General features: G+C 46.3%; 1 protein-coding gene across 1 annotated transcript in view; it reads right to left on the bottom strand.

The window, feature by feature from the left end:
- Nucleotides 1-5,189: 5,189 nt before the first annotated feature.
- Nucleotides 5,190-15,864, bottom strand: part of LOC119383079 (zinc transporter 1) — a 55,443-nt gene continuing 44,768 nt past the window's right edge. Inside the window, exons 6-8 of the mRNA XM_037651074.2 lie at nucleotides 13,902-13,984; nucleotides 13,296-13,478; nucleotides 5,190-10,437 (exon numbers count right to left, since the gene is read on the bottom strand). Of these exons, the coding sequence (XP_037507002.1) occupies nucleotides 10,174-10,437; nucleotides 13,296-13,478; nucleotides 13,902-13,984 (530 nt within the window). The 3' untranslated portion in view covers nucleotides 5,190-10,173. The remainder of the gene's footprint in view (nucleotides 10,438-13,295; nucleotides 13,479-13,901; nucleotides 13,985-15,864) is intronic.

The raw sequence follows: 15,864 nt of genomic DNA, 5'->3' as shown, positions 1-15,864 counted from the left end.
CCAGCCAAGCGAAGGGGAGTAAATACCTACGCCTGCCTTTTCGTCAATTACTGAAGCATCTGTGGCTACTATATTTTTTGTTTTCGCGTGTGTAAGATAATCTTGCAGCCGACTATTTAACACCCTGTATGATTGAAATTTAGGCTTAGAGGGGAAAATCTCATCGAATTCTATCTTAAGATTCTGATTGGACACATTTGCTGCAGGCACATCTCGAATCTTCACGTTTATCCGGTCTAGCTGCTTCTGCACAAAAATAATCTGTGGTGTACGAAAACGTGGCCAATGAGGAAGAAAAAAGGAGTCTGGCTCATTTATAAAAGCATATTCGGATCGTCTTAACGGAAAGCTATAAAATTTTAAAAATGTCTGCACCGTCAGGATTCGGAATCGACAAGGCAATGTTGGCACATGGCTATGATCTGCTTTCTTTTTCTTTATTTCTCTCTATCTTTTTCTCGTTCTCGCGCCCACAACAATGCAATCATATGGTTCCCATAAATGTTTGTTGACCTACCGCGCCTAGATATCCGAGTAGTTACGACACTCGCCTTCGCGAACCGTGTGTACGGGGGTTCCCATGGATACCATTTTCTTCCTCCTCTCGACTTCGCCAAGCAGAGTTTTCGCTTAACGCTCGCCTCCCTCCTCCTTCCCGTGTCTTTGTCTCAGCCATCCTCGTTTTACTAGGATTTACTCTCTCCCACCCCAGGCTCCACCCTCCCTCACTCTTCTTCACTCCGCTCCTCCTGGGTCTGCGCAATATGGTCACATTAGTCTCTAGACAATCATTCTTTAAGTGTGGAAATAAAGTAATGTAGTTTGTATTCACACTTAAAGATGGGCTCGCTAGGCGCTATAGTCATTACGGCGAACGGCGTGGGAAACTGCGAAGTGGATGTTTAGTCTGAAATCGGAATACGATTTGCGACAGAGTTCCAATGATAGCACTTGCATACGCGCGCTGCTTAACTACTTAAGATTCCAGGAAGCGACACATTGTTGTTCTGAGATAAGTGCACAGTCGATCGAAAATGCGCTGCTGCTGCTCTCGTATAGCCGAGAAATACGCCTGCGTGATATATTGCTCCGTGTGCGGTATATAATCTTTCCGCACTGTGTTTTACAACAGCCTCCCGCAGTAGGCAGCTTCGCCTGACACGAACATGTGATGAAACCGTATACGTGAAGTTTTTTTTTTTTTTTTAATTTTTATTCTTGAGTTTTAGCCATTATGTAGGTTATAATTACCGCTAGTGCCGATATCCCGAGGCGAGGTGTGACGTTTTGTTTCTTGGAGAGGAAGATCTGACTTTTGAACGGCTCAAAAGAAATAAAATAATAATAACAATAAAGGGGGAGGCGCGATAAGGTTCATTTTCCCGCAGGTTGAAACCACCTTTGCCTTAGCTACGGTGCTTGACATTAGGATTGTTACTAAGGCCACATATATGCACTTGCAATGATCAAATAAGAGAATATAATAAAGGGGTCAGGGTACGGTGTTTTAAACACAATTGTGTACGATAAACCACCAATTTGGTAGATATTCATTGATATTTTCCTGGCCATCCTATAGCGTGAAGTTTTGCACGTGCAGTCTTCAGAACCTTTCAATGTTAGCAATTCTTATGAAGGTTAACAATATATTGCAATGCCGATACCTTTGGCGATATGTGTAATGATACTGGACCAATATTTTGACATTATTGTAAAAACTTTACAATATTTTGACTTTATTGTAAAGAAAGTGAAATTCCCATTGTTGAGTCTGTATACTTGTGAAGTGTATGTGATTCAGTATACCTGCCGTCATGAAGACCTACTGCCTTTTTTTTTCCGATGAGGGAAAACAAACAAACACACAAATGAACAAACAAACAGACTCGAGTGTTGTTAGCAGCACAACCGATTCTCTGACCTCTTGTTCAATCGCACACCGATTACACGGCCCGCAGGGGGTGCGACTGGTTGCACAAAGAGTTGCGGGGAATTGCCGCGTCTACGGCGCGTCTACGCCTTTTTCTGAACTATACTCAGTCCTCGCAGAAGGAAAGGAAGATAAGATATTAATATACACGCATTATACCTTTCACATGGTAGAAGGAGAGGCCGTAGGTCGGCACAGAAATTGGAGCTCACTCAAGCTCACTCAAGAAATATATTTTGCTCTGAGGGCTCACTCGGATTCAAACTCACCAACGTATTACTCAGCCGGACTCACTCAGATTCAGACTTACGGTTTGACCTGAGCAGTGAGCCTGAGTGAGTCGACTCATGAGTCCGTGAGCATAAAATTAGCTTTTTCGATCTTGGTGTCAATGCTCTATAACGCCAATATCCCACATAATCTATGCTCTACGATACGCCTTTTATCTTGTGCTTCCAAATACGAGTCCTCCCTATATACCTCCCTCTGCCCTCGTCTTTTGTGTGTGGTTAAAATGTCAAACTAAATACCGAGCTTACGCATAAACGGTTGAAATATGTGCGGATAGACTTCAGTATAAACGTAAGCCGATATAAGGTTGACAGTATAATGCTGAAGACGAGTAGATACGACCGTAGGTCGGCAATAAAAGGTGGAGCTCACTCAGGCTCACTCAAGAAATATATTTTGCGCTTAGGGCTCACTCGGACTCAGACTCACCAAATTTTCCTCAACCGGACTCACTCGGACTCAGACTCACTAAACTTTTCTTAGACGGACTCAAGCTCACCACAATATTAATCACCCGGACTCACTCAGACTCGCGGCCCGATTTGAGTCTGTGTGAGTCTGAGTGACTCGACTTACAGCGAGGTCTGCCGGTGCAGTATTCCCTTACATGGAGGGGATAGAGAGAAAAGAGAGAGAGGGCAGAAGAAAAGAATGTAAAATAGGTAACTAAAGTAACAGCACGTGACTTCTTCGTTTCGCTTTTCAGTCCTACTTGTCTGAGTATGTGAGTATAATTTTTTATGTGAGTATTTTGTTAACTTGTATGTCCAGAAAATGTATTATTGCACACTTGTATATGTATTATGTATTATTATGTATGTATGAACACTTGTATTTGTATTAACCACTCTTTTCTGTAATGCCCTCGGGCTCTGAAAGTATTTGAAATAAATAAACAAATAAAGCATGAAATCGGTTTCACGGTGAAGAGAGGGATTTAGTATATGGCCTAGTATGAAATTATGAAGGGGTTCTGACATATTAGTGCCTTATAATTGTCTTGCATATGACCCTTTTACCACTGTGCGCTCTACACGACACGCGGGCTCACAGAACATGTATGATCACTTTCGCAGTGGCACGATTGTCATAACAGATGCTCGCAGAAGGGCACGTATAGTGTCGCCAACTCCAGGTTTGGTAGCCTTAGAACTTCGATAGAAGTTTGTGACCTGGTATAAGAACTCCTCAGATCCCGAGATAGCTATGCCAGAGTTTGTTCCGCGCCTTATGAACATATTGCTTTATCAGCGCCAGAGCCTCGGTCCTTGTTTTCTTTTTAAAATCTTCCTTGTGTAGTAAATATAGGCATCTATAGGATGGCAGAGGCCATAAGATTCTCGAAGAGAATACATCATCCAACTGAACGAAGCTGGCCGTACATTGCTGTGCAAACGAGATGGCGGCTGAGAAGAATGCTTGAAAACTCCATGGAAAGGTCGCCTCGCAAAGTGTGCTTAATGCAAGCTACACTCTGTTTATTCGAGGTTCGCTGACGAAAAGTGCCTAAATGAAGTTGTAAAATGCGCTTCCTATTAGCTTATTCTTGCCGACGTGACGTAATGCGAAGACGTCTCGCATACGCGTTCCATTATTTTGCTATAAGAACGCAGTAAGAAGTGGATTCCTGGCGTGGTATGCATCTGTAATGCCAGCCTGGAGCGACAACCATAATGCAGACACAGCGGCTTAGTGTGTTTTGGTGCACATCTCTGAGTGGTCGTTTTAATCATAGGCGTGCGCACGGAGGAGCCCCCCTCCCCCCATTGATCTAGGAGGTGCTACAAGCAGGGCTTAAAGTCAGGAGGGGGGGGGGAGGCTCAGGGGCGCCCGGCCCCCCCTTCCATTTCTTAAGGAGGGGCTGTATGTATGTGTGTATGTATGTATATAGGTCGCCGCCCTCTGACCCCCCCCCCCCCCCTCCAATGAAGGGCGACTTTAAGCCCTGGCTCAATTAAGTTAGTCCCATATAGCATCTTGTTGTCAACGAAGGCTCCCTGGGCGCCTCCATAATACGTTTTGGACTGTTGTTAACATGCGTGACACCCCAAAAATGCACTGCCGAGGCTGTGACGTCAGCTTTTGTACTCCCCTGCAACAGTACAGAAAGGAGGTGATCCTTCTCTACGTTAAAAAGGTCTTATACAGACCTTTTCAACGGAGAGGCAAGTCTCGGTGAGACTTGTCTCACCATTGCTTAATGTGCAAGGTTATGGCCACGCAGGTTCTTGACGATAACGACGACCGAGAACCCCTAACGCTGCATTCCACCAACTGTTTACTTCTCACCTTTACCACCGGGGAAGCCGGGGACCAAAGGCAGGCCGTGGTGCCCCGACCCGTTATCGGTTTACATGCATCCATCGGGAAGCTTGCTTTCTGCCAGAATCGACAAGGGGGGGGGGGGTTGCTGCGGTGAACGTTGACCCCACCCCTAATGGAGAACCCTGCCCACGCCTATGGTTTTAATACAAAGGAACGGCGGAGCCAGAATAAAACTCGTTATTTTGTTTATTCAGCAACGTACGTGTAGCACTTTCCCTCGTCCTCGCGTTTATCACAGTGCAACGTTGAGCAGAAAGCTTATTAAAACCGTACGCATTTGGCACGTCCACATCAATGAACTGACAAAAAAAATGTAGCAATTTTCACTGAAAGCAACAGGCACTTTGAACGTTGCAACCTCACTGCATGGGGCGATATAGAGGCGCACCCGTAAAATGGACACACAAATGCAGGGCATTCTGCTGTCAAGGGTTTACAGTATAAAGAAATGTTTCGCGAAAACACGTATGACGTCATAACACACACACACACACACACACACACACACACACACACACACACACACACACACACACACACACACACACCCTGCGATGAAAAATTCGTAAACAGGGGGTGTGCTGGAGCCGACGTTTCGACAAGCAGACTTGTCGAAACGTCCGCTCCAGCACACCCTCTGTTTACGAATTTTTCATAATAATCTTCCATATTCCCCTGACTCCAGCATTTCTTTTTGATGCACACATGCACTGCGAGGCAAAGACGGCCGTACTGCGGAGGAGCGGTGGGCCGGTGGTCAGGTACGTGTGCCGCGGCAATTAGCTAGCTTTGCTTAATTAGCTCATTAATTGTCACGAAAGAACAATTCAGACTTCCACTACCGCCTGAGGAACACACGTAACTTCGAGCAGTAACGCAGCTTTCGATTAATGATATGACGCAGAATATGCGCACCACGCAGCGCCACTTCCAGAGCGTACGTACACAACAAACAATAAGACGAGTTTAATCCTACTGCTCACTTGTGGCGGGCCAGTCAATAAACCTCCGACAGAAAAGCACCAGCGATTGACTGATGGCTGAACCGCGCGGAACTGCTGAAAGAAAAAAAATAAAGAAAAGGAACTAAGGGGTTCTACAGAAGATAGCAAGTACATATCATGGGTTTGACAATTAGAGCTCTAAAATATTTCAGGTAACCGTAGCAGAAAGTTGGACTCTGCAGCGATGCGTTTGACTTCCAGGGCGTAAAAATATCGGCAAAATTACCAAAACGGCGTGTAGCTATTTGGTTCCGTAAATTACACAACACGGCCACATATTTCCCGCTGTGTGACATTTCGCAGGCTGCAGTGGCGTACTTTGAGTTTTTTATGCCAAGAGCACGAAGGATTGAGTGCGGACGAAATGGAGGTCAGTCAATCCTTTTCTGTGAAAAAAAAAAAAATGACTGGAGAATAGCCAGTGCTTAAACGAACAAGCCGTCAAGAACAATGTCCGTAGACAAAGTCGGTAAGGGGCATTCTATAGGGCATGACAAACAAACAACACCGTATAGACATATAGATAGCTTTTGTACTTCTGTGATTGTAACACGCATACCACGCTGTTTGCTTCCGGCCCGTTCCCTGCTTTCAGAAGGAGTCCATTCGGCTGAGCTATAAGGTGCAAGGTACACCTTTCACGCCTCCAGCACCTCCACACGCTTTCTACTCAATGAACTCTCCAGTTCCTCACTTATATGTATTAGCTGCATGCCCGTAAGAAACAATGGTGTGATGGAGCATAGCGCAAGCAAAGAGAGCAAACACTTCACACGCATTTGCATTCAATCTTCCGTCCGCTTTGTGGTGCCACACTGGACGATAGCATTCGCCCCCAGTAACTTTTTAAAACTTTCCTCGAGCAAATAATCCTCTCTTTGAGAAAATTCGCGCAACAAGCTTGTATATAAAGATTATGTTCCGCCTACATTAGCATTAACGGTACCTCCTCCGTATCTTCGGGACGTCGTCACGCAGCATTCTGTTCCTGTTGTTCATCATCATCGTCATCATCACTAGCCTGCCTACGCCCACTGCAGGGCGAAGGCCTGTCCCATGCTTCGCCAATCAACCCGGTTATGTGCTTGCTGCGGCCACGCTATCCCTAAAAACTTCTTAATCTCATCTGCCCACCTAACTTTCGGCTACCAAATTTTCTGTGTCAAGGACTTGAAAAATTACAGACCGATCAGCTTATTTCCCGTTGTCTACAAGCTATTCACAAGGCAATAGCTAATAGAACTATGGCCCCCTTAGAATTCAAGCAACCAAAGGACCAATCAGGATTTCGTACAGGCTACTCGAAGATAGACCATATTCACACTGTCAATCAGGTGATAGAGAAATGCGCGGAGTATAACCAGCCCCTGTTGCTCAGTAACTCTTTTTCGGGAGTTATCGAACGTCTATAAACACATTAATCAGATAGCGAGACAAGGTGTGTCGTACTGTACACGTGTATATAAACACACGTTTGAACCGATTAGCCTTCTGCTCTTACGTCGGCGGTGCCTATATATATATATTTTTGTCCTTAACATACGTACCCCCCCTTTTTTTTCCTTTTTTTCTTTTTGGCGCTGCAATTGAATAAAATCATAGGCACACTAACAAAGAACAATTGTTCTATGGAATGAGTGCGAGGCAATCGCGTTGTGTGTTTCAGTGTTCCCTCCTGGAACAGGGAAGTGAACTCGCATATTAGTAGTTCAAGCAATTATGAAAAACGTGTTGTCGGCTGTAGACGGGTCTAGCCCTGCTATATGTCGTTCAACTTGAATTGAAATCCCGCGCACAAACTTCGCGTTCACCGCTTCTACGCGAAATGTAATTTAAATGAAATCAAACGTAAATAAGCCTGTGCTTAGGGGCGGCCAGTTTCAGTTCCATATTTACATATCCTCGAAAGTTCTTAACTGATTAGTGAATAGTGCGTAACCGAGGAATTTGTTTGCGATTATTTCAGTTTCCAATGTTCGCCGGGGCAAATGATGTATTGCTTATATACTCACTGTATAGATCGATACTGTGTATTCCACATATGTCGACTCTCGCGCTATGCCTTCACATTGTCCTTGCCATCACATTCTTTCCCTGTTTTGTGATTTCAAGTACCCCGTAAGAAGAGGGTTTTCCACTACATACCGACACACCATCAGCTTCCTCGAGAAAACAGTCGCTTTCCGCTGGATGGACATTAAAATCGACTCAGACAAAAGAAAAAAAAAGTGGGGGGAGGGGGAGGGGCTGTCTTTCTTCGCTCCAAAACGCATTAGCAGCGATCATTCGGCTATACCATCAATGCTGCATTCGTGCAGTAAGGTTGTGCCAGGATCACGACAAGCACATACTGGAACGCGTAGCCACGCTATACGGATAAAAAAAAAAATCGTAACACCAGAAGCCTAGGCCTTGCACCGTTCCATCGTGGCGCGCAAATAGTTCACGCATATATATTCTCTCTAGAGATCCATTCCACGCAGCCGCTCCTTCTGAATGCCGTTCGGTATCGCCAGTTCTGTGCAGAACTGCGGAAACGAGGTGTGCTCTCCTTCACCCGTCATATATGACGCGATACAAGGTAGTTCCGCATACAACGCACTACAGCCTCTTTAGAACTGCATGGAACGATTTCAACGAAGAAAACGGTGCAGGACACACACAAGACTAGAAGAATGTCACCGGCAATCGGAGAAACAGGCACGTAGCGCATAGAACGCGCCGGGTTTTAAAATCGTACAGCAGTCCAACGTGCCTTTTCTTCTGGCTGGAACGGCACCGGTCACATCTATAGCACTGAACACGCTGCACGCATATGCAAAGAGTCAGGCGCTGTCGGCGGAGCGTGCAACGCACCTGCATGCACGTTCGACCCCATTCTTTCCGCGTGAGCGCTAGTATATAACGCTTTGTGGCTCCGGCGCACGGCAGTCATTGAACGAAGAGCGTCGGTTTTGGCACAGAACTATACCGACCATAACGCCGCGTTCCCCCGGGCAACAATCGATACTAGTTATATCGTTGTTTGACTGACCTGGTAATTACTATGTATTGCTGAGCAAGCTGGTCATTCATTGGTAAAGAGAGAGGCGCTAAAGACGAGCATCAAGACATAAAAAAAAAAATTGCGTAAGGAAACAGCGCAGCTGGTGGCCTTCCCCTCCTCTTTTACCTCCTATTCACCCTCACCTTCCTTTCTCAACCCTAGCTAAACTACACTATATATGACTATGCTATGTTTCACCCTTTCCCCTCTCCTTCCCCTCCTCCTCACCCTCGCATCACTCCTCACTCTCAGTCCCCTGTCCCACCCCTTGTTATACCTTATAGTAAGGTATAACAAAGGGGTGGGAAAGGGGAGCGAAGGAGAGGAGTGACGTGAGGGTGATATGCATGGTTATGGTATGCCTTACGTTCTCCCCCTTCTCCTTTCCCTCCTCCTCAGCCTCACTTCCCTTTCCCAGCCCCTTGTTACACTGTACTACGCATGGCTATGCCATGCTATAGGAGATACTTGACACAGTGCCAGGTGGTTGCTAGGCAACGCGCAGTGAGTTTTTCGTGAACACCACCGGCGCAACCTCAAGCTCAAACAGCTCCGCTGTTAAAATTCTGAGGCTTTACGTGCCAAAACCACGACGTGATTATGAGGCACGTCGTAGTTGGTAACTCCGAATTAATTTTGACCACCCGGGGCTTCTTTAAGGTGCATCTAAATCTAAGCCAAACGGGTGTCTTTGCATTTCGCCCGCATCGAAATGCGGCCGCCGCTGACGGTATCTCGAAAACGCATCCAGGGGCTCAGCATTGGAACACCTGAGCGGCTAAGCCAAGGAAGGCTAAAGCGCAAGAGCTCGTGTTTTCGTCTTTGTGTCTCTTGTTGCTCGCTTTTTAGCGCTTATTTATTTATGACTTGAAAGAAGAACCCGTCTTCAGTTTAACAAGCAACATTTCTGTTAGGAATGCAGTGTAATAACAGTGCCACGCTATCACAGCCAGCCGTTTAGCAAACCGCGTAATACGCCGTCTCAAGTTAGTACTCGACGCTGACCGCGCTAAAAGACAGGCAAACGGCCGCCGGTAATGCACCTATGTGGTACGTTATATCATTCTCATTGAATGCGCGATTATAAGGTGAGCATCATCGATGCGCAGTTCCCTCCTTGATGTGTTTCTAGAAGAGGGGAAACATGTATGGCGCAGTTCGCAGCCGATTTCGAGAGCACGGCTCAACGCTATTTTCCTTCCATCACCGGAAACATCAGCGATGGCCACGGCCTGCTTCAGGACAGTTCAGTCCACACACTTTGACCACGCGGCGACGTCACTTGACACATCCCTGCTTTCAACACGTGGTGCAGTCATTCATATACCGCGACGACCCCATGGATACATGACCGCGCTGCATGTACTTCGCGGAGTGCACCACATCATCACACATCCGCCGATTCTCTTGATCGTTGCATTCAATCTGCAAAGATCGATCGTTACCGGCGAATTGTCCTTTCCTAATGTCCTGCTGAGAGTCGCCACCGATACGGTGGAGTGTTGACATCATGTTGCCCCTGCGTATGTGCAAAGGCATCTCTCGTCGAAAGGAGGCGGGCACGGCGCGAGGCCCGGCTACAGGTCGGTCTCCTTGAGTCCACCCAGTTCGCACAGCACTTGGCTGTCCAAACTCATGACCGATGACGCCCTGGAGGGGCTTATGGCCGCGCTGGCCGGCACCGCCAACAGGCCGTCGCCGTTCGTCGTGGGAGGAACGGCGGCCGCGTTTCGCCTCCGCAGCTCGGCCTCCTTGGCGGTGTGGCCTCCGCAGCAGGTTAACGAGCCGCAGTGCTTGGCCTGCGAGCACTGCAGGATGCACTGAGAGCCCGTGTGCGTCTCCTGCGAGAAGGGTATAGCAACATGATATTCTTATTTGGTAGGCGCGAGCGGATCGCGTAAGCTAAACGGACCGTACAGCCTAACCTTAAAGGCGTATATGCATACATAAACCATCGAGCAAAAAACTAAACTATACACGTAAGACCTAGCCATAGGCAGCCGAAGGACAAAAAGGGTACGCATGACTATAGTATACAAAGGTTACATTAGAGGAACGGAGCGTCGCATGTAAGAATTTCAAGGTTGTAGCATAATGTATAGGTTCGGTCCATAGCGGCAAAAGGTTATCTTTTCGTCCATTTTAATTTCTTTGCGTTTATACCGTAATCACTATTAGAGCTGTGCACGGGCCGTATTTGCGAGCCCGAGCGCGAACAGTCGCGTGACGCCGTCACTAGCTCAGGTGGTGTTACTTCTCTGTTTGTCGGAGTGCAACACAAGCAGTGCTTTACCTGCTCCCCTTTTGTTTAAAGTATACCGAATGGAAAAGGAAAAGCGGTAAAGGGCGGTCGCGGAAAAGGCGCTGCATGCGTGCTGGAAAACAATTCCCGCTCATTCTCTATATTTCGGGCTTGAGTCGGGCTTTGCGCCGGGCCCGAGCCCGGCCCGATAAAACTGCAAGTAGCCCGAGCCCGGCCCGGGCCCGAGGTGAAAATACGTCGGCCCGCCCGAGCCCGGCCCGCGGGCCGGGTCGGGCTCGGGCTTTTGGGCTACCCGGAACCCGTGCACACCTCTAATCACTATACAGTACCGTTAAAAGACTGCAAATAACGTCCCTTAAACGCTACAATGTCTCTTGGTTTCTCTAAGGTGTGCTAGAATGCGAACTTTTAATGATGATGAGCAGGTGCATGCCCTTCCCATTAAGTGCATGCGTGCTCCTGTATGCATGCCACGTGCGTGTATATATACGATGTCAACGTTGACGTCATTTCGCACGTGCGGGCGCGCTTGTACGAGAGCTCAAAATTTGTGCCGTCTCCCTCCCTCCTTGTATAAGCAGGAACAACAACAACAACAACAACAACAACAACAACAACAACAACAACAACAACAACAACAACAACAACAACAACAACAACAACTACAAAGAAAATAAACGAAGACATAAGTCGAAAATACGGCAAACGAATAAAAACAAATTTAACCCCCGCCTCATTTATGCGCTATTTGCGAGCTTAAATCCAATTACGAAATATAAAAAACAAAATGAGGAATTTAAGCAACTCAAAACCAACGGGAGCGACGCGAAACACCGTTCTAAGCTGCAGGGATGGAGGGACAACCATCGCGCACATCTTTTACGGTTTAAGATCCCCTCCAGGGCGAAACATTTTTCTCGCTCGCTTTTACAGCCGGTGCCGCCTGCTGGAAACCACCCTTGGCTTTTATCGGACGCTCTCAGGCACACGCGTCAGCCAGCTCTTCTTTTTGTTTTTTCCTCTCCCGGGCAAACGTTTCTCCGACAGCACCAGCCTCGCGGTTATCTAACTATTATTTTTTTTTCTTCTATCTCTCTCAAAGGACCCTTTCGGTCGCTCGTTCAGTGCGCGCGGACCGCTGTGCCCCAGGGTGCGAGCGCCCGGGAAAGGGTTGTGGCTTTCTTTTTTTTATTCCTCCTCCGTCCGCGCAGCGAAACGCTTCCTGCAGGCGCGGCAGATGGTTTATTATACGCCTGCATGCAACAGGGCCGATGATGTACTCGCCCGTCGCCCTTATCTGCGCTGCAGGCGACGGCTGCAGCGGCTCTGTTCACAAACACGATCCGGAACAGAAGAGCTGCGGCCGTTTGAGAAGCGTATAACTATGTCGGTATAATGTAAGGATTCTTTTCATTAGCATCTGTCTATTGCTTTCTTATCATGTCCCGTTCACGACCGGTCGATTGTGTTGACAACGCTGGCGCGGAGCGCCGCTTCGGACCATAGAAGAAACGTGTAAACATACAGCGTATGAATACAATCGTTTGTCCCGGCAACATTTATTTAAAGGCTTCTTTCTAATGAACACAGACTTCCGAATAGCACGTTCGACTTGTCGTTTACAGTCACATCGTTATATTTCAGAAAGTGTTGTTTTATAAGACACTTAATGCGCCAGACTTACACTATATAATACAGTTGTGTTCTAGAACTTCTAATTAAGCAAAAAAAAAAAAGAAAAGAAAGAAAGAACCGCAGCTGTAATGGCAGGGCGAAAAAGAAAGAGCCAATAAACAAACTAAATGTTGGCGTATGGGTTGCTGTTTACGTTTCTTTGTTCGCTATTCGTCTATGTCGTGTTAAATGTCATTTCTATGTAGACATCGCTTCATTTCTCTAAACTTCAGAAGATCGAGCGGAAAGTTTATCCTTACCATGGATTTTTCTTATTACTGTTATGCAAAAAAACCCGCCACGGTGGTCTAGTGGTTACGGTGCTCGACTGCTGACCCGAAGGTCGCGGGATCGAATCCCGGCCGCGGCGGCCGCATTTTCGATGGAGGCGAAAATGCTTCTGGCCCGTGTACTTAGATTTACGTTCACGTTAAAGAACCCCAGGTGGTCGAAATTTCCGGAGCCCTCCACTACGGCGTCTCTCATAATCATATCGTAGTTTTGGGACGTTAAACCCCAACAATTATTATTATGTTCTGCAGAAAGGAGTAGCTGTCACTATAGCCTCATAGAGTGACTAAATATATTCGCCTTTATTTTCATTTCAATAAACAAGTTTATAGTGGTAGCCCTGTTGAAAGCTGTCGGCAGGCTCGATAGTTTCAACTATTGCGCGGGGCGGTTTCATAGGTTTAACGCTATATATCAGTTGAAAGTGCGTCCATTTACATGCTAGTATGCTCGACTTCGTATGGTACATACCTGGCAGAACTCTGGCTGCACCGTGGTGGAGGTGATCCCCTGTTCGTGCAGGTAACGGTTCAGGCGGTCGGCGATGGACGCGTACACCGCGGGCGACCCAAACACTATGTGCACCGTGGCGATCAGGTGCGTGTTGGTGAGCTGCCACAGGTGGAACTCGTGCACGTTCAGAATGGACGGAAACTGAAACAAGGTGCGTTCTGCTTTGAAGTAAAGTGCTTCGGTTCATTGGTTAATGCATTTAGCTGAGCTAGTTGGTTCTGACTCGAATCCATAATTTCAGCGAACACACACTGCCGAGTGCACGGAACCACAGAGCGACACAGCACAACCGCTTTACTTCAACATTTGAAGTCTATAGCGGGTTGCCCTAGCTGTGTCGCTGTGTCGTTCTGTGTACTCTATAGTGTTTGTTCGCTAGTATTATGGATTCACTTTGGCTCACTAAGCAGCTGTCTGACATCCATACTATAGCCAACAAAAGACAAACCTCGGCAAAATAAATTTACTCATTTTTGCGAAGCATCCAGGTGAGTGCGTATAAATAGCTAAATCAAGAAACCTATGACTATAATCTTGAGCGCCATGACAGAGTGCTTTGATTACCTCTTTCATGATCCTCTTCTGCATCGTCGCAATGTCGACGTTATGTGGAACGTTCTGAAGAAGGATGAGACCAGACTCTTTTACTGCGTAAAGACAGAAACAAAAACAAAAACAAAAAAAAATAAGAAGGAAGCTGAACACTTGAGTGACATTGCACTATTAGGTAGTTCATGAGCAGATGTGCGACACTCAGTGAAAACACAAGGCATCGCACTGGTCCCAGCAAACGTCTGTGTAATATACGTTCCACGTAAAGCGGAGGTCGGAGCACCCGAAGTGTACAAAGCGTAAAGAATTAGTCAGAAAGTGTGCCTTTCCACGCACAATGCATCCGGATTAACCCTTTGTATCCCAGCGTCCACATATGTGGACAAAACATATCAGTGAAGTGGGATCAGGCTAGCCAACGCATTGCCTTAAAAATGGATTTGAAATGTTGGCATTACTTCGGTACTTCATAAAAACATCTATATGTGTCCACTTCTGTGCACAAACAGCGGTAAGTGCGCACAGAACAATGGCGTTCTTCACAAGTCGCCTGTAGAGGTGTATGCCTACATATTTTTTATAGGTTCACTCTAAATTCGTAAGAGGTTTTATATTATTGAGATTTATTCGAGAAAAGGAAGGGTTTATCTTGTCTGTGTGTGACTTTTGTTGCACTGTGAGCGACCAAAGCTTTGCAAGTTGAGTTGCCGCTGCGGCGTCCACGTTTGTGGACACCAGGCATACAGAGTTCGTGTAAAAAGCTGATAGAACGCCGCATGGTAGTAAGACCCGCTTCGTTGCCGTGCGGCTCTACCCAAAACATTATCAGTGATATAGCTAAACACGCCTTGTAGAAGTTATATAGAATTTATTTGCTTTATTCTGGACGTGGATTAAGTGATGAAGACATACATGCCATAATTTTCGAGCTGACTAGCAGAAGCGAATGATCCGATTTGGAGGGCACCAGTAATTAGCACGTTGAAGTAGAGCCATCAACAAGCAAATGCCTTATAAAAATGCTACTGCTGATGATGAAAACATTCAGTTTGAACGTAACCATGAACGCACTGGTAATGATGATCAACCACGGTAAAGATGATGACGGACACGTTGAAGTAAGGCGGTGGGCAAGAAGAAGGGCCTTGAATTGTGATAATAATGGTGATGACGAAGGCGTTGAATCAGAGCCGTTAGCCATCGGCCACATGACCCTTTATGATGATCATGATGATGATGATGACGATGATGATGAACGCGTTGAACTGATGATGGCGTTGATTATGGCAAGTAGTGATGATGATAGTGATTATTGTGTTGAAACAGAACCATCGGCAAGCAAAGTTCCCATGTACGATGAAGAAGGATGATGGACCCAGTGTAACTGGTGTTCCCAGCGTCCACATATGTGGACACTTGTTTTCTTGTAGAACTAAAGCTAAAACTTCCCATGTTTTGGTTTATTCCCACTTTCGTATGTATTGTACTTGCATATACGCAAAAAAATATTTACTTGCGCAGCTGGATTGGCCATGGGATACAAAGGGTTAACAAGGACGCCAGGGATGGTGCGCATGACATACGTCACACGTCAAGGACAGTCAAGAGGGACTTTCAGTGTTTCGCGGACTTTCTTCAACAACAACGACAAAATCACACGCAGTTTGTATGTTGCTGATAATACTGCATTTTAAATACCGCTATACTTGTCCATGTTTGGCTAAAATGACGTCTTGGCAATTATGACAGTAATTCTAGAGTTAGAATTAGCGTTCAACAGTGCTATGAAGCAGAAGTAAAGCCGTGTCCAACGGCATAATTCCGGAGCGAAGCGCCATGAAATTTATACATGGTGATTTGAAATATTCATTTCTTGTGTTATAGTGTGAGTCTATAACATAAGCATATTGACATAGGGTGACGATATATCGTCGATACTTCGCATGGATAAGGTTGTCCACATTTATTCTTTTGT

Source organism: Rhipicephalus sanguineus, chromosome 2 (assembly GCF_013339695.2).
Source record: "Rhipicephalus sanguineus isolate Rsan-2018 chromosome 2, BIME_Rsan_1.4, whole genome shotgun sequence".
NCBI classification, from domain to species: domain Eukaryota; kingdom Metazoa; phylum Arthropoda; class Arachnida; order Ixodida; family Ixodidae; genus Rhipicephalus; species Rhipicephalus sanguineus.
Note: the sequence above shows the minus strand (reverse complement) of the source record. Positions and strands in the feature narration are given on the sequence as shown.